This window comes from Agelaius phoeniceus, chromosome 3 (assembly GCF_051311805.1).
Source record: "Agelaius phoeniceus isolate bAgePho1 chromosome 3, bAgePho1.hap1, whole genome shotgun sequence".
Lineage (NCBI taxonomy): Eukaryota > Metazoa > Chordata > Aves > Passeriformes > Icteridae > Agelaius > Agelaius phoeniceus.
This window is the reverse complement of record NC_135267.1, coordinates 1,648,225-1,666,150: the sequence shown is the minus strand read 5'-3', so window position 1 is coordinate 1,666,150 and position 17,926 is coordinate 1,648,225. Positions and strand designations below refer to the sequence as shown.

At 41.1% G+C, this 17,926-nt stretch overlaps 1 protein-coding gene across 2 annotated transcripts in view; it reads left to right on the top strand.

Moving 5' to 3' along the window:
- Window positions 1-11,959, top strand: part of EPHX2 (epoxide hydrolase 2) — a 70,325-nt gene extending 58,366 nt beyond the window's left edge. For both annotated transcript variants that reach the window (XM_077176450.1, XM_077176449.1), the window contains 2 exons: window positions 7,852-7,910; window positions 9,541-11,959. In XM_077176450.1, the coding sequence (XP_077032565.1) occupies window positions 7,852-7,910; window positions 9,541-9,625 (144 nt within the window). In that variant the 3' untranslated portion in view covers window positions 9,626-11,959. The remainder of the gene's footprint in view (window positions 1-7,851; window positions 7,911-9,540) is intronic.
- The last annotated feature ends 5,967 nt before the right edge of the window (window positions 11,960-17,926 follow it).

Sequence of the window (17,926 nt, the reverse complement as noted above, 5' to 3'; positions counted from 1 at the left end):
AAACATTGGGGAAAAAATGGAAAAAAAGGGAAAATTCGGGGAGAAAAATGGGAAAAAATTGGGGGAAAAATTGGGGAAAAAATGGGGAAAAATTGGGGCGAAAATGAGAAAAAATTGGGGAAAAATGGGGAAAAAATGGGAAAAAATTGGGGGGGAGAAATGGGAAAAAATTGGGGAAAAATGGGAAAAAATGGGGCAACATTGGGGAAAAAATGGGGAAACATTGGGGGAAAAATGGGGGACAAAATGGGAAAAATACGGGGGAAAAATGGGAAAAATACGGGGGAAAAATGGGAAAATACGGGGGAAAATTGGGGAAAAATTGGGGGAAAATTGGGGGAAAATTGGGGGAAAATACGGGAAAAAAACTGGGGAAAAAATGGGGAAAAATTGGGGGGAAAATGAGAAAAAAATCGGGAAAAAAATGGGGAAAATACGGGAAAAATTGGGAAAACATTGGGGAAAAACGGGAAAAATATGGGGAAAAATACGGGGAAAAAATGGGAAAAAATTGGGGAAAAATGAGAAAAAATTGGGGGAAAATGGGGAAAAACATGGGGAAAATACAGGAAAATGGGAAAAATTGGGGAAAAAAGGGGAAAAAAACTTGGGGAAACATTGGGGAAAAATGGGAAAAAATTGGGGAAAAAATGGAAAAAAATTGGGGAAAAATGGGGAAAAATTGGGGGGGGAAATGGGAAAAAAATGGGAAAAATATGGGGAAAAATTGGGGGAAAATGGAGAAAAAAATGGGAAAATACAGGGAAAAAATTGGGGAAAAAATGGGGAAAAATTGGGGCGAAAATGAGAAAAAATTGGGGAAAAATGGGGAAAAAATGGGAAAAAATTGGGGGGGAGAAATGGGAAAAAATTGGGGAAAAATGGGAAAAAATGGGGCAACATTGGGGAAAAAATGGGGGAGAAAATGGGAAAAATACGGGGGAAAAAATGGGAAAAATACGGGGGGAAAAATGGGAAAAATACGGGGGGAAAATTGGGGGAAAATTGGGGAAAATATGGGAAAAAAACCGGGGAAAAAATGGGAAAAAATTGGGGAAAAAATGGGGCAACATTGGGGAAAAAATGGGGGACAAAATGGGAAAAATACGGGGGAAAAAAATGGGAAAAATACGGGGGAAAAATGGGAAAAATACGGGGGAAAAATGGGGGAAAATACGGGGAAAAAATGGGGAAAAATTGGGGAAAAAAATGGGAAAAATATGGGAAAAATATGAGGAAAAAAAGGGAAAAAATTGGGGAAAATACGGGGAAAAAATGGGAAAAAATTGGGGAAAATATGGGGAAAAAATGGGAAAAAATTGGGGAAAATGGGGAAAAAATGGGAAAAAATTGGGGGGGGGAAATGGGAAAAAATTGGGGAAAAATGGAAAAAAATGGGGCAACATTGGGGAAAAAATGGGGAAACATTGGGGAAAAAATGGGGGACAAAATGGGAAAAATACGGGGGAAAAAATGGGAAAAATACGGGGGGAAAAATGGGAAAAATACGGGGGAAAATTGGGGAAAAATTGGGGGAAAATTGGGGAAAATATGGGAAAAAAACTGGGAAAAATATGGGGAAAATATGGGAAAAAATTGGGAAAAAACCGGGAAAAAATTGGGGAAACATTGGCGAAAAAATGGAAAAAAAGGGAAAATTCGGGGAGAAACATGGGAAAAAATTGGGGAAAAAATGGAAAAATATTGGGAAAAAAAGGGAAAAACATGGGGAAAATACAGGAAAATATGGGAAAAAATTGGGAAAAATATGGGAAATATTGGGAAAAACATGGGGGAAGATTAGGAAAAATAGTGGGAAAAAATGGGAAAAAATTGGGGAAAAATGAGAAAAAATTGGGGAAAAATGGGGAAAAACATGGGGAAAATACGGGAAAATATGGAAAAAATGGGAAAAATACAGGGAAAAAATGGGGAAGAAAAGGGAAAAAGTGGGGAAAAATTGGGGAAACATTGGGGAAAAAAACGGGAAAAATATGGGGGAAAATATGGGAAAAAAACCCGGGAAAAAACTGGGGAAAAAATAGGGAAAAATTGGGCGGAAAAATGGGGAAAAAACCAGGAAAAATATGGGGAAAATATGGGAAAAAATTGGGAAAAAAAACGGGAAAAAATTGGGGAAACATTGGGGAAAAAATGGAAAAAAAGGGAAAATTCAGGGAGAAAAATGGGAAAAAATTGGGGAAAAAATGGGAAAAATATTGGGAAAAAAAGGGAAAAACATGGGGAAAATACAGAGAAAATATGGGAAAAAATTGGGAAAAATATGGGAAATATTGGGAAAAACATGGGGGAAAATTAGGAAAAATACTGGGAAAAAATGGGAAAAAATTGGGGAAAGATGAGAAAAAATTGGGGAAAAACACGGGGAAAATACGGGGAAAATACGGGAAAATATGGGAACAAATGGGAAAAATACAGGGAAAAAATGGGGAAGAAAAGGGAAAAACATGGGGAAAATACGGGAAAGATTGGGAAAACATTGGGGAAAAAATGGGAAAAATTTGGAGAAAAAAAGGGGAAAAATTGGAGAAATAATGGGAAAAAATTTGGGGAAAATTGGGGAAAAATTGGGGAAAAAAAGGAAAAAAATTGGGGAAAAATATGGGGAAAAACATGGGGAAATATGGGGAAAATACAGGAAAATATGGGAAAAAATTGGGAAAAAATGGGAAAAAAATTGGGGAAACATTGGGAAAAAATTGGAAAAAAAAGGGAAAAATATGAGGAAAAATATGGGGAGAAAAATGGGAAAAGATTGGGAAAAATGGGAAAAACTTTGGGGAAAATAGGAAAACTATGGGGGAAAAACATGGGGAAAATATGGGGAAAAAATAGGGAAAAAATGGGAAAAAATGGGAAAAAACTGGGGAAACATTGGGGAAACATTGGGGAAAAAATGGGAAAAAAGGGAAAATTCGGGGAGAAAAATTAGGAAAAAATTGGGAAAATATGGAAAAAATATTGGGAAAAAAAGGGAAAAACATGGGGAAAATACGGAGAAAATATGGGAAAAAATTGGGAAAAATATGGGAAATATTGGGAAAAACATGGGGAAAATACAGGAAAATATGGTGAAAAAATTGGGAAAATATGGGAAAAAATTGGGGAAAAATTGGAGAAACATTGGGGAAAAAATGGAAAAAAAGGGAAAATTCGGGGAGAAAAATGGGAAAAAATTGGGAAAATGTGGGAAAAAATTGGGGGAAAAATATGAGGAAAAAAAGGGAAAATATGGGGGAAAAATTGCGGAAAAAATGGGGAAAAATTGGGAAAAATACGGGGAGAAAAATGGAAAAAAATGGGGGAAAAACGGGAAAAATATGGGGGAAAAAAGGGAAAAACATGGGGAAAATACAGGAAAGATTGGGGAAACATTGGGGAAAAAAGGGGAAAAAAACTTGGGGAAACATTGGGGGAAAATGGGAAAAAATTGGGAAAAATACAGGAAAAATGGGGAAAAATTGGGAAAAATACGGGGAGAAAAATGGAAAAAATTGGGGGAAAAATGGGAAAAATATGGGAAAAAGAGGGAAAACCATGGGGAAAATATGGGAAAAGAATTGGGGAAACATTGGGGAAAAAAATGGGAAAAAATTTGAGAAAAAATGGGAAAAAATTGGGAAAAATGGGAAAAAATTTGGGGAAAAACCGGGAAAAATGCGGGAAAAAAATGGGGGACAAAATGGGAAAAATACGGGGGAAAAAACGGGAAACAATTGGGAAAAATCTGGGGAAAATCTGGGAAAAAATCCAGGAAAAATCTGGGGGAAAATACAGGGAAAAATACAGGGAAGAAATGGGGAAAAATACCGGGAAAATCTGGGAAAAATTGGGGGAAATCTGGGGGAAAAAATGGGAAAAATGCGGGAAAAAATTGGGGGAAATCCGGGGAAAATCCAGGGAAAATCTGGGGAAAAAAATGGGGAAAACCTGGGGGGAAAATGCAGGAAAAACCTGGGGGAAATCTGGGAAAAAGTCTGGGGAAAAACCCAGGAAAAATCGGGGGGAAAATACACGGAAAAACACAGGAAAAAAAAAACGGAAAAAGATTGGGAAAAATCTGGGAAAAAATAGGATAAAAAATGGGGAAAACCTGGGAAAAATACAGGAAAAATCTTGAGGAAATGTGGGAAAAATACAGGAAAAATATGGGAGAAATCTGGGGTAAAAATGGGAAAAATACGGGGAAAAATTGGGAAAACCATGGGGGAAAATGAGGAAAAATATGGGAAAAAAATGGGGAAAATACTGGGGAAAAAACGGGGAAAAAAAGGGAAAGAATGGGAAAAAAATAGGGAAAAAAATGGGGGAAAATGAGGAAAAATACAGGAAAAACCTGGGGGAAATCTGGGGAAAAATACAGGGAAAAATAAAGGGAAAAATAAAGGGAAAAATAAAGGGAAAAATTGGGGGAAATCTGGGGGAAAAATGGGAAACAATTGGGAAAAATCCAGGAAAAATCCTGGGGAAATCTGGGGAAAAAAAGGAAAATAAATGGGGGAAAAAAGGGAAAATTGGGAAAAATCAGGGGAAAATGTGGGGGAAAAATAGGAAAAAAAATGTGAAAAATAGAGGAAAAACCTGGGGGAGATGTGGGAAAAATCCAGGAAAAATGCAGGGGAAATCTGGGGGAAAAAAAGGGAAAAAAATGGGAAAAACGCAGGGAAAATCTGGGAAATAATCCAGGAAAAATCTGGGAGAAACCTGGGGGAAAATCCAGGGGAAAATCTGGGAAAAATCTTGGGGAATCTGGGAAAAAAAATCGGGGAAAAGTCCAGGAAAATCTGGGAAAAATTGGGAAAAAAAATCTGGGAAATAATGCAGGAAAAACCTGGGGGAAATGTGGGAAAAATCTTGGAAAATTCTTGGCAAATCCAGGAAAAATCTGGGGGAAATCTCGGAAAAAATGGAAAATAAATGGGGGGAAAAAAGGGTGAAAAAATTGGGAAAAATCAGGGGAAAAATCTGGGAAATAAATAGGAAAAAATGGGAAAAATCAGGGAAATAAATAGGAAAAAATGGGAAAAATCTGGGAAAAACCTGGGGGAAATGTGGGAAAAATCTTGGAAAATTCTTGGCAAATCCAGGAAAAATCTGGGGGAAATCTTGGAAAAAAGGGTGAAAAAATTGGGAAAAATCAGGGGGAAAATCTGGGAAATAAATAGGAAAAAAATAGGGAAAAATGTGGAAAAATGAGGAAAAATACAGAAAAAACCTGGGGGAAATCTGGGGGGAAATGCAGGGAAAATCTCGGAGAAAATTTGGGAAAAAAAAATCTGGGAAAAAATGCAGGGAAAATGTGGGGGAAATGTGGGAAAAATCTTGGAAAATCCAGGAAAAATGGGGAAGAATGGGGGAATTTCTGTTGCTGTGGGAATGGTGGGAATTGTGGGAAGGTCCCGGAAGGTTCTGGAAGGTTCTGGAAGGTTCAGGAGGGTCCCGGAAGGTTCAGGAGGGTCCCGGAAGGTCCAGGAAGGTTCCGGAAGGTTCTGGAAGGTCCAGGAGGGTCCCAGAAGGTCCCGGAAGGTCCAGGAGGGTCCCAGAAGGTCCCGGAAGGTTCTGGAAGGTTCAGGAGGGTCCCAGAAGGTTCAGGAGGGTCCTGGAGGGTCCCGGAAGGTTCAGGAAGGTCCCGGAAGGTCCTGGAAGGTTCTGGAAGGTTCAGGAGGGTCCCGGAAGGTTCTGGAAGGTTCAGGAGGGTCCTGGAAGGTTCAGGAAGGTTCAGGAGGGTCCCAGAAGGTTCTGGAAGGTTCAGGAGGGTCCCGGAAGGTTCTGGAAGGTTCAGGAGGGTCCCGGAAGGTTCTGGAAGGTTCTGGAAGGTTCAGGAGGGTCCCGGAAGGTCCCGGAAGGTTCTGGAAGGTTCAGGAGGGTCCCGGAAGGTTCTGGAAGGTCCCGGAAGGTTCTGGAAGGTTCAGGAAGGTCCCAGGAGGTTCTGGAAGGTTCAGGAAGGTCCCGGAAGGTCCCAGAAGGTTCAGGAAGGTTCCGGAAGGTTCTGGAAGGTTCAGGAGGGTCCCAGAAGGTTCTGGAAGGTTCTGGAAGGTTCAGGAGGGTCCCGGAAGGTTCTGGAAGGTCCCGGAAGGTCCCAGAAGGTTCTGGAAGGTTCAGGAGGGTCCCGGAAGGTTCTGGAAGGTTCAGGAGGGTTCCGGAAGGTTCCAGAAGGTTCAGGAAGGTTCTGGAAGGTCCCAGAAGGTTCAGGAAGGTTCTGGAAGGTTCAGGAGGGTCCCAGAAGGTTCAGGAGGGTCCCGGAAGGTTCAGGAGGGTCCTGGAAGGTCCAGGAAGGTTCTGGAAGGTTCAGGAGGGTCCCAGAAGGTTCTGGAAGGTTCAGGAGGGTCCCGGAAGGTCCCGGAAGGTTCAGGAAGGTTCTGGAAGGTTCAGGAGGGTCCCAGAAGGTTCCGGAAGGTTCAGGAGGGTCCCGGAAGGTCCCGGAAGGTCCCGGAAGGTTCAGGAAGGTTCTGGAAGGTTCTGGAGGGTCCCGGAAGGTTCTGGAAGGTTCTGGAAGGTTCAGGAGGGTCCCGGAAGGTTCTGGAAGGTTCAGGAGGGTCCTGGAAGGTTCAGGAAGGTTCAGGAGGGTCCCAGAAGGTTCTGGAAGGTTCAGGAGGGTCCTGGAAGGTTCCGGAAGGTTCTGGAAGGTCCTGGAAGGTTCTGGAAGGTCCTGGAAGGTTCAGGAGGGTCCCGGAAGGTTCTGGAAGGTTCTGGAAGGTTCAGGAGGGTCCCGGAAGGTCCCGGAAGGTTCTGGAAGGTTCAGGAGGGTCCCGGAAGGTCCCGGAAGGTTCTGGAAGGTCCTGGAAGGTTCTGGAAGGTCCTGGAAGGTTCAGGAAGGTTCTGGAAGGTTCAGGAGGGTCCCGGAAGGTCCTGGAAGGTCCCAGAAGTTTCAGGAGGGTTCTGGAAGGTTCAGGAGGGTCCCGGAAGGTTCTGGAAGGTTCTGGAAGGTTCAGGAGGGTCCTGGAAGGTTCCAGAAGGTTCTGGAAGGTCCCAGAAGGTTCAGGAGAGTCCTGGAAGGTTCTGGAAGGTTCTGGAAGGTTCAGGAGGGTCCCGGAAGGTTCTGGAAGGTTCAGGAGGGTCCCAGAAGGTTCCGGAAGGTTCCGGAAGGTCCTGGAAGGTTCTGGAAGGTCCCAGGAGGGTCCTGGAAGGTTCTGGAAGGTCCAGGAAGGTTCAGGAGGGTCCCGGAAGGTCCCAGAAGGTTCTGGAAGGTTCAGGAGGGTCCCGGAAGTTTCAGGAAGGTTCTGGAAGGTTCAGGAGGGTCCCGGAAGGTCCCGGAAGGTTCTGGAAGGTTCTGGAAGGTTCAGGAGGGTCCTGGAAGGTTCCGGAGGGTCCCGGAAGGTTCCGGAAGGTCCCAGAAGGTCCCGGAAGGTCCCAGAAGGTCCTGGAAGGTTCTGGAAGGTTCAGGAGGGTCCCGGAAGGTTCTGGAAGGTCCCAGAAGGTTCAGGAGGGTCCCGGAAGGTTCTGGAAGGTTCAGGAGGGTCCCGGAAGGTTCAGGAAGGTTCAGGAGGGTCCCGGAAGGTCCTGGAAGGTTCAGGAGGGTCCCGGAAGGTTCAGGAAGGTTCTGGAAGGTTCTGGAGGGTCCAGGAGGGTCCCAGAAGGTTCTGGAAGGTTCTGGAGGGTCCAGGAGGGTCCCGGAAGGTCCTGGAAGGTTCAGGAGGGTCCCGGAAGGTCCCAGAAGGTTCTGGGAGGTTCCGGAAGGTTCAGGAGGGTCCCAGAAGGTTCTGGAAGGTTCAGGAGGGTCCCAGAAGGTCCCGGAAGGTTCTGGAAGGTCCCGGAAGGTTCCAGAAGGTTCAGGAGGGTCCCAGAAGGTTCCGGCTCCATCGGGGCCCTTTCCCGTCCCCTCCCGTGCAGATCCCGAGGCTGCAGCGCGGCCACATCCAGGAGTGCGGGCACTGGACACAGATGGAACGGTGGGGACACGGAACCAACCGGAATGCCCGGAATTCCCAAAATCCCCAAAATTCCCAAATTCCCAAATCCCGGAATTCCCAAATCCTGGAATTCTCAAATCCCAAAATTCCCCAATCCCAGGATTCTCCGGAATTCCCAAATCCCGGAATTCCCAAAATTCCCGAATCCTGGAATTCCCAATTCCCAGAATTCTCCAATCCCAGGATTCCCCAAACTCCCAAATCCCCAAATTCCCCAAATTCCCCAAATTCCGGAATTCCCCAATCCCAATATTCCCAAAATTCTGCAATCCCAGAATTCCCCAAATACCAATATTCCCAAAATTCCTAAACCCCAAATTCCCCAATCCCAGAATTCCCCAATTCTGGAATTCCCCAAATTCCCAAATCCCAGAATTCCCCGAATTCCAAAATCCCCAAAATCCCCAAAATCCCCAAATCCTGGAATTCCCAAAAACCCCAAATCCCCAAAAACCCCAAATTTCCAGAATTCCCAAAAACCCCAAATTCCCAGAATTCCCCAAACTCCCAAATCCTGGAATTCTCCAATCCCAAAATTCCCCGGAATCCGGAATTCCCAAATCCCAGAATTCCCAAAATTCCCTGATCCCAAAATTCCCGAATCCCGGAATTCCCAAATTCCCAAATCCCAGAATTCAGCATGCCCGGAATCCCCAAATCCTGGAATTCCCAAAAAACCCAAATTCCCAGAATTCTCCAATCCCAGGATTCCCCAAACTCCCAAATCCTGGAATTCCCAAATCCCCAAATTCCCCAAATTCCCCAATCCCAAAATTCCCAAAATTCTGCAATCCCAGGATTCCCCAAATACCAATATTCCCAAAATTCCCAAACCCCAAATTCCCCAATCCCCGAATTCCCACAATTCCCCAAATTCTCCAATCCCGGAATTCCAAATTTCCCCAATCCCAGAATTCCCCAAATTCCAAAATCCCCAAAATGCCCAAATGCCAAAATTCCCAAAACTCTCCAATCCCAGAATTCCCCAATTCCCAAATCCCAGAATTCGGCATGCCCGGAATCCCCCAATCCTGGAATTCCCAAAAACCCCAAAAACCCCAAATTCCCAAATCCTTGAATTCCCAAACTCCCAAATCCCGGAATTCTCAAATCCCCAAATTCCCAAAATTCCCCAATCCTGGAATTCCCCAATCCCAGAATTCCCCAAATTCCCAAATCCTGGAATTCCCAAAAACCCAAAATCCCCAAATCCTGGAATTCCCCGAATTCCACAAATGCCAAAATTCCCCAATCCCAGAATTCCCAGTATTCCCCAATTTCCCAAATCCTGGAATTCCCAAATCCCAATATTCCCAGAATTCCCAAATCCCAAAAAATTTCCCAAAATTTTCCCCAAAATCTCCAAAAAATTCCCCACAAAATTCCCAAAAATCTCCAAAAAATTCCCAACAATTCCTAAAAAATCTGCAAAAAGTTCCCAAAAATTCCCAAATTAAAAAAATGCCCCAAAAATCCCCCAAAATTCCCCAAAAAATTGCCCCAAAATTCCTCACAATTTCCCCAAAATTCCCAAAAAAAATCCCCAAAAATTCCCCAAAATTTTCCCAAATTCCCGCAGTAATCCCGGAATTCCGTGTTTTCCCCCCAGGCCGCTGGAGCTGAACCGGATCCTCCTGGATTGGTTGGAAAATCTCCCCCCGGAGCCGCCCCTGCCCGCGAATTCCAAACTTTGAGCCGGAATTTCCCTGGGAATTCCAGGATTTCAGCAGGAAAATTTCCCAGAATTCCAGACTTTTAAGCAGGAATTTTTCCCGGAATTTTTGGGGAAAAATTCCCAAAAAAAATCTCCAAAAATTCCCCCCGAAAATCCAAAAAAGTCCCGAAAATTCCCCCAAAAACTCCTTTAAGCAGGAATTTTCCCCTGGAATTTCTGGGAATTTTCCCCCTGGAATTCCAAGATTTGAGCAGGAAATTTTCCCAAAAAATTCCCACTAAATTCTCCAAAAATTCTCAGAAAATTCTCAAAAATTCGCAAAAAAATTCCCAAAAAAATTCTGAAAAATTCGCAAAAATTCCCCAAAAAATTCCCCAAAAATTCCTAAAAACCTCCCCAAAAATTCTCCAAAATTCCCCCAAAATTCCCAAAAAATCCGCAAAAATTCCCCAAAAATTTCTCAATAAAAATAAAAAAAAATCCCCCAAAAATTCTCCAAAATTCCCCAAAAATTCCCGATTTTCAGCAGGAATTTTCCCCTGGAATTCCAAGATTTGAGCAGGAAATTCTCCCACAATTCCCAAAAAATCCCTAAAAAATTCCCACTAAATTCTCCAAAAATTCCCCCAAAAAATCTCAAAAATTCCAAAAAAATTCCCAAAAAATTCCCCAAAAAATTCCTTTATCAGGAATTTTGCCCTGGAATTTGTGGGAATTTTCCCCAAAAAATTCCCAAAAAAAATTCTCCAAAAAATTCCCATAAAACTCCCAAAAAATTCTCAAAAATTCCCCCAAAAATTCCTTTATCAGGAATTTTGCCCTGGAATTTGTGGGAATTTTCCCCCAAAAATTCCCAAAAAAATTCCCATAAAACTCCCAAAAAATCCCCCAAAAATTCCCCCAAAAATTCCTTTATCAGGAATTTTGCCCTGGAATTTGTGGGAATTTTCCCCCAAAAATTCACCAAAAAAATTCTCCAAAAATTCCCGAAAAATTCCCATAAAACTCCCATAAAACTCCCAAAAAATCCCCCAAAAATTCCCCCAAAAATTCCTTTATCAGGAATTTTGCCCTGGAATTTGTGGGAATTTTCCCCCAAAAATTCACCAAAAAAATTCTCCAAAAATTCCCGAAAAATTCCCATAAAACTCCCAAAAATTCTGAAAAATTTCCCCAAAAATTCCCAAAAAAATTCCTTTATCAGGAATTTTGCCCTGGAATTTGTGGGATTTTTTCCCCAAAAAGTTCCCAAAAAATCCCCCCAAAATTCTCAAAAATTCCAAAAATTTCCCCCAAAAATTCCCGATTTTCAGCAGGAATTTTCCCCCGGGAATTCCAAGATTTGAGCAGGAAATTTTCCCAAAAAATCCCCACTAAATTCTCCAAAAATTCTCAAAAAATTCTCAAAAATTTGCAAAAAAATTCCCAAAAATTCCAAAAAAATTCCCCAAAAAATTCCCCCCAAAATTCCCCCAAAATTCCCCAAAAAATTCTCAATAAAAATAAAAAAAATCCCCCAAAAATTCCAAAAAATCGCCCCAAAATTCCCCCCAAAAATTTCCCCCAAAATTCCCGATTTTCAGCAGGAATTTTCCCCTGGAATTCCAAGATTTGAGCAGGAAATTCTCCCAAAAAATCCCCAAAAATTCCCAATGAATTCTCCAAAAATTAAAAAAAAATTATCAAAAAATTCTCCAAAATTCCCAAAAAATTCCGAAAAATTTCCAAAACATTCCCCAAAAATCCTCAAAAAATCCCCCAAAATTCCCCCAAAATTTCTCTAAAATTTCTCAATAAAAATAAAAAAAAAATCGCCAAAAAATTCTGAAAAATCGCCCAAAATTCCCAAAAAAAATTCCCAAAAAATTCCCCCAAAAATTCCTTTATCAGGAATTTTGCCTTGGGATTTGTGGGAATTTTCCCCAAAAAATTCCCCAAAAATTCTCGAAAAATTCCCATAAAACTCCCAAAAAATTCTCAAAAAATCCCCCAAAAATTCCTTTATCAGGAATTTTGCCCTGGAATTTGTGGGAATTTTCCCCCCCAAAAATTCCCAAAAATTCTCATAAAATTCCCAAAAAATTCTCAAAAAATCCCCCAAAAATTCCTCAAAAAATTTCTTTATCAGGAATTTTGCCCTGGAATTTGTGGGAATTTTCCCCAAAAAATTCCCATAAAACTCCCAAAAAATTCTCAAAAAATCCCCCAAAAATTCCCCCAAAAATTCCTTTATCAGGAATTTTGCCCTGGAATTTGTGGGAATTTTTCCCCGGGAATTCCAAGATTTGAGCAGGAAATTCTCCCAAAAAATTCCCACTAAATTCTCCAAAAATTCTCAGAAAATTCTCAAAAATTCCCAAAAAAATTCCCAAAATTCCAAAAAAATTCCCCCCAAAATTCCCAAAAAATTCGCAAAAATTCCCCAAAAATTTCTCAATAAAAATAAAAAAAAATCCCCCAAAAATTCTCCAAAATTCCCCAAAAAATTCCCAAAAATTCCCCCAAAATTCCCGATTTTCAGCAGGAATTTTTCCCTGGGAATTCCAAGATTTGAGCAGGAAATTTTCCCAAAAAATTCCCACTAAATTCTCCAAAAATTCTCCAAAAATTCTCAAAAATTCCCAAAAAATTCTGAAAAATTCCCCCCAAATTTCTCAAAAAATTCCCAAAAATTCTCCACAAATTCTCAAAAATTCCCCAAAAAATTCCACAAAAATTCCTAAAAACCTCCCCAAAAATTCTCCAAAATTCCCCCAAAATTCCCAAAAAATCCGCAAAAATTCCCCTAAAATTTCTCAATAAAAATAAAAAAAAATCCCCCAAAAATTCTCCAAAATTCCCCAAAAATTCCCGATTTTCAGCAGGAATTTTCCCCTGGAATTCCAAGATTTGAGCAGGAAATTCTGCCAGAATTCCCAAAAAATCCTAAAAAATTCCCACTAAATTCTCCAAAAATTCCCCCCAAATTCTCCAAAAATTCCCAAAAATTCCTCAAAAATTCCCCCCCAAAAATTCTGAAAAATTCCCAAAAATTCCTCAAAAAAGTCCCAAAAATTCTGAAAAATTCGCAAAAATTCCCCAAAAAATTCCCCAAAAAATTTCTGAAAAAATCCCAAAAAATTCTCCAAAAATTCCCCAAAAATTCTCAGAAAATTCTCAAAAATTCCTCAAAATTCCCCCCAAAATTCTCAGAAAATTCCCAAAAATTCCTCAAAAATTCCCCCCAAAAATTCTGAAAAATTCGCAAAAATTCCCCAAAAAATTCCGAAAAAATTTCTGAAAAATTTCCAAAAAATTCTGAAAAATTCCCCCCAAAAAATTCTGAAAAATTCCCCAAAAATTTCCACAAAAATTCCCCAAAAATTCCGAAAAAATTCCCCAAAAATCCAGATTTTCAGCAGGAATTTTCCCCTGGAATTCCAAGTTTTTTGCAGGAATTTTTTCCCATCAATTCCAAGCCTGACCTGGGAATTTTTCCTGGGAATTCTGAACTTTGAAGAATCCAGGAAATGAATTCTTAACAATGAATTAATTAATCATGAATTAATTAGAATTTATCCCTTTATTGCTTAATAATCAAGGATTAATAATCAAGAATTAATAATTGATAATTACTAACCAAGAATTAATAATTTATAATTAAGAATAAATAATTAAGAATTAAAATTAATAATCAAGGATTAATAATCGATAATTAATAATCAAGGATTACTATTCAAGAATTAATAACTAAAAATTAATAATCAATAATTAATAATCGATAATTAAGAATTAAAATTAATAATCTATAATTAATAATCGATAACTAATAATCAAGGATTACTAATCAAGAATTAATAATCGATAATTAATCATCAATAATTAATAATCGATAATTAAGAATTAAAATTAATAATCAAGGATTAATAATCGATAATTAATAATCAAGGATTACTAATCAAGAATTAATAATCTATAATTAATCATCGATAATTAAGAATTAAAATTAATAATCAAGGATTAATAATCGATAATTAATAATCAAGGATTACTAATCAAGAATTAATAACTAAAAATTAATAATCAATAATTAACAATCGATAATTAAGAATTAAAATTAATAATAAAGGATTAATAATCGATAATTAATAATCAAGGATTACTAATCAAGAATTAATCATCAAGAATTAATAATCGATAATTAAGAATTAAAATTAATAATCTATAATTAATAATCGATAATTAATAGTCAAGGATTACTAATCAAGAATTAATAATCGATAATTAATCATCCCTAATCAAGGACTCCCCATCCATTCTGTTCCTTATTCGGTTGCAAACATGGAAAAATAAAATTCGGGATTTTTAAAGCGATTTTCTGTTCCTTGGAATGCTTGGAAAGCCCCAAAATCCTGAGGACAAAGAATTCCCAAAAAAATTCCCCAAAAAATATTCCCAAAAATCCCCAAAAAAATTAAAAAAAAAATCCCCCAAAATTCCCCAAAAAATTCCCTAAAAATTCCCCCAAAATTTCCCCAAAAAATTTTTAAAAATCCCCCCAAAATTTCCTTAAAGGATTCCCAAAAATTCCCCAAATTCCTCAAAAATTCAAAAAAAATTTCCCCAAAAGTTCCCCAAAGAATTCCCAAAAAATTCCCAATAATTCCCCTAAAGATTTCCCAAAAGACTTCCCAAAATTTCCCCAAAAATTTCCAAAAATTCCCCAAAAAATTCCCAAAACTTCCCCAAAAATTGCCAAAAAAATCCCCAAAAATTCCCCCAAAATTTTGTAAAATTTCCAAAAAATTTCCAAAAAAAATCCCCAAAAATTCTGAAAAATTTCCAAAATATTCCTCAAAAATTCCCAAAAAAATGCCCCAAAAAATTCCCAAAATAAAAAAACCCCCAAATTCCCCAAAATCCCCAAAACTTGCAAAAAATTCTCAAAAACTTCCTAAAAATTCCCAAAAAATTCCACAAAAAATTCCCCAAAAACTCCCCAAAAATTCCCAAAAATTGCCCCCAAAATTGCCCCCAAATTTCCTCAAAAATTCCCAAAAAATTCCCCCCAAAAATTCCCAAAATTTCCCCAAAAAGTTCCCAAAAATTCCCCAAAAAATCCTCAAAAATTTCCCCAAAAATTCCCCAAAATTTCCCATAAAAAAATCCCAATAATTCCCCAAAAGATTTACCAAAAATTCCAAAAAAATCCCCCAAAAATTCCAAAAAATCCCCCAAAAAATCCCCCCAAAATTCCCAAAAATTCTCGACAAATTCTCAAAAATTCTCCAAAAAGTTCCCAAAGAATTCCCCAAAAATTCCAAAAAAATTCCCCAAGATTTCCCACAAAAAAAAATCCCAATAATTCCCCAAAAGATTTCCCAAAAATTCCCCCAATAATTCCCAAGAAATTCCCCAAAAATTTGTAAAAAATTTTGAAAAATTTCCCCAAAAAATTCCCCCAAAATTCCCCCAAAATACTCCCAAAACTTCCAAAAAAATTCTCCAAAAATTTCCTAAAAATTCCCAATAATTCCCCAAAAGATTTCCCAAAAGATTTCCCAAAAATTCCCAAAAAGTCTCCAAAAATTTCCCTGAAATTCCCCCAAATAATTCCCAAAAAATCCCCCCCAAAAAACCCAAAAATTCCCCCAAAATTGCCAAAAAAATTCCCCCAAAATTCCCCCAAAATTTGAAAAATTTCCAAAAAATTCCAAAAAAATCCCCAAAAATTCTGAAAAATTCCCAAAATATTCCCCAAAATTCCCAAAAAATTCCGAAAAAATTCTGAAAATTTTCCTAAAAATTCCCCCCAAATTCCCAAAAAATTCCCCAAAAAATTCTGAAAATTTTCCAAAATATCCCCAAAATTCCCGAAAAAATTCTGAAAATTTTCCTAAAAATTCCCCCCAAATTTCCCAAAAAATTCCACAAAAATTCCACAAAAATTTCCCCAAAATTCCTCAAAATTCCCCCCAAAATTCCCCCCAAAATTCCAAAAAAAATCCCCCAAATTTCCCACAAAAAAATCCCAATAATTCCCCAAAAATTCGTAAAAAATTTTTGAAAAATTTCCAAAAAATTCCCCAAAAAGTTCCAAAAAATTCCCCCAAAATTTCCCATAAAAACATCGCAATAATTCCCCAAGAGATTTCCCAGATTTCCCAAAAATCCCCCCAAAAATTCCCCAAAAATTTGTAAAATATTTTGAAAAATTTCCAAAAATTCCCCCAAAATTTCCCAAAATACTCCGAAAAATATTCTCCAAAAATTCCCCAAAAATTCCCAAAAATTCCCCAAAAATTGCCCAAAAATTCTCAAAAATTCCCCAAAAATTCCAAAAAATCCCCCCCCAATTTCCCCCAAAATTCTCAAAAAATCCCCAAAAAATTCCCAAAATTCCCCCAAATTCCCGATTTTTCCTCCCCTCATTCCCCAATTTCCCCCCTATCCTCATCCTCAGCAAATTCCCAGCCCCTTTTTCCTCTCCCCAAATCCCAAAATCCCCAAAATCCCCAAAATTCCGAATCTCAAAACCCAAAATCCCAAACCCCAAAAATTCCAAACCCCAGCAATTGTAAAAATCCCCAAAATCCCCAAAAAACCCCAAAAAACCCCAAAAAACCCCAAATCCCAAAAATCCCAAAAACCCAAAAATCCCAAATCCTAAAAATCTGCAAAAGCCCCAAATCCCCCAAAGTTCCAAATCCTCAAAACCCAAAAACCCCAAATCCCAAACCCCAAATCCAAAATCCCCAAAATCCCAAATCCTGAAAGCCCCAAAAAAAACCCCAAATCCCCAAATCCTGAAACCCCAAAATCCCAAACTCCGAATGCGAAACCCCAAAAAACCCAAAGATCCCAAAAATCCCAACATCCCCAAAAATCCAAATTCCGAAAATCCCAATATCCCAAAAATCTCCAAAATCCCAAATAACCTCAAACCCCAAATCCCAAAAATCCCAAATCCCAAATCCCCCAAACCCCAAAAATCCCCAAAGTCAAAAAATCCCAAATCCTCAAATCCCAAATAACCCAAAAAAAAAATTCCCAAAAATCCCCAAAATCCCAAAAAATCCCAAATCCCAAAACCTCGGTGCCTTCCCCAGGCCCCGCCCCTTCCCCAAGCCCCGCCCCTAAGCCCCGCCCACTCTCCAGCCCCGCCCCTCATCCCAGCCCCTCCCCAAGCCCCTCCGAGTCCCAAGCCCCGCCCCTTCCCCAAGCCCCGCCCCTTCCCCAGCCCCGCCCACTCTCCAGCCCCTCCGCTAAGCCCTGCCCCTCCAAGCTCCGCCCATTTCCCCAAGCCCCGCCCCTTTCCCAAAGCCCCGCTCATTCCCTAAGCCCCGCCCACTCTCCAGCCCCTCCGCTAAGCCCTGCCCCTCCAAGCTCCGCCCATTTCCCCAAGTCCCGCCCCTTCCAAAGCTCCGCCCACTCCCTAAGCCCCCTCATAAGCGACGCCGCTTCCCTGAGCTCCGCCCCTTCTATAAGCCCCGCCCCAAGCCCCGCGCCTCTCCTTAGCCCCGACCTCTCATAAGCCCCGCCCCCTAAACCCCGCCCCTTCCCTAAGCCCCGCCCACTCTCCAGCCCCGCTCCTTCCCTAATCCCCGTTCATTCCCAAGCTCCGCCCCTTCCCTAAGCCCCGCCCACTCTCCAGCCCAGCTCCTTCCCGGATCTCCGTTCATTCCCAAGCCCCGCCCCTTCCCTAAGCCCCGCCCTCTCTCCAGCCCCGCTCCTTCCCTAATCCCCGCTGATTCCCAAGCCCCGCCCCTTCCCTAAGCCCCGCCCACTCTCCAGCCCCGCTCCTTCCCTAATCCCGTTCATTCCCAAGCTCCGCCCCTTCCCTAAGCTCCGCCCACTCTCCAGCCCCGCTTCTTCCCTAATCCCCGCTCATTCCCAAGCTCCGCCCCTTCCCTAAGCTCCGCCCACTCTCCAGCCCCTTTCCTTCCCTAATCCCCGTTCATTCCCAAGCCCCGCCCCTTCCCTAAGCTCCGCCCACTCTCCAGCCCCTTCCCTTCCCTAATCCCTGCTGATTCCCAAGCCCCGCCCCATTTATAAGCCCCGCCTCCAACCCCCCGCGCCTTTCCTCAGCCCCGACCTCTCACAAGCCCCGCCCCCTAAGCCCTGCCCCTTCCCTGAGCCCCGCCCACTCTCCAGCCCCGCTCCTTCCCTAATCCCCGTTCATTCCCAAGCTCCGCCCCTTCCCTAAGCTCCGCCCACTCTCCAGCCCCGCTCCTTCCCTAATCCCCGCTCATTCCCAAGCTCCGCCCCTTCCCTAAGCTCCGCCCACTCTCCAGCCCCGCTCCTTCTCTAATCCCCGTTCATTCCCAAGCCCCGCCCCTTC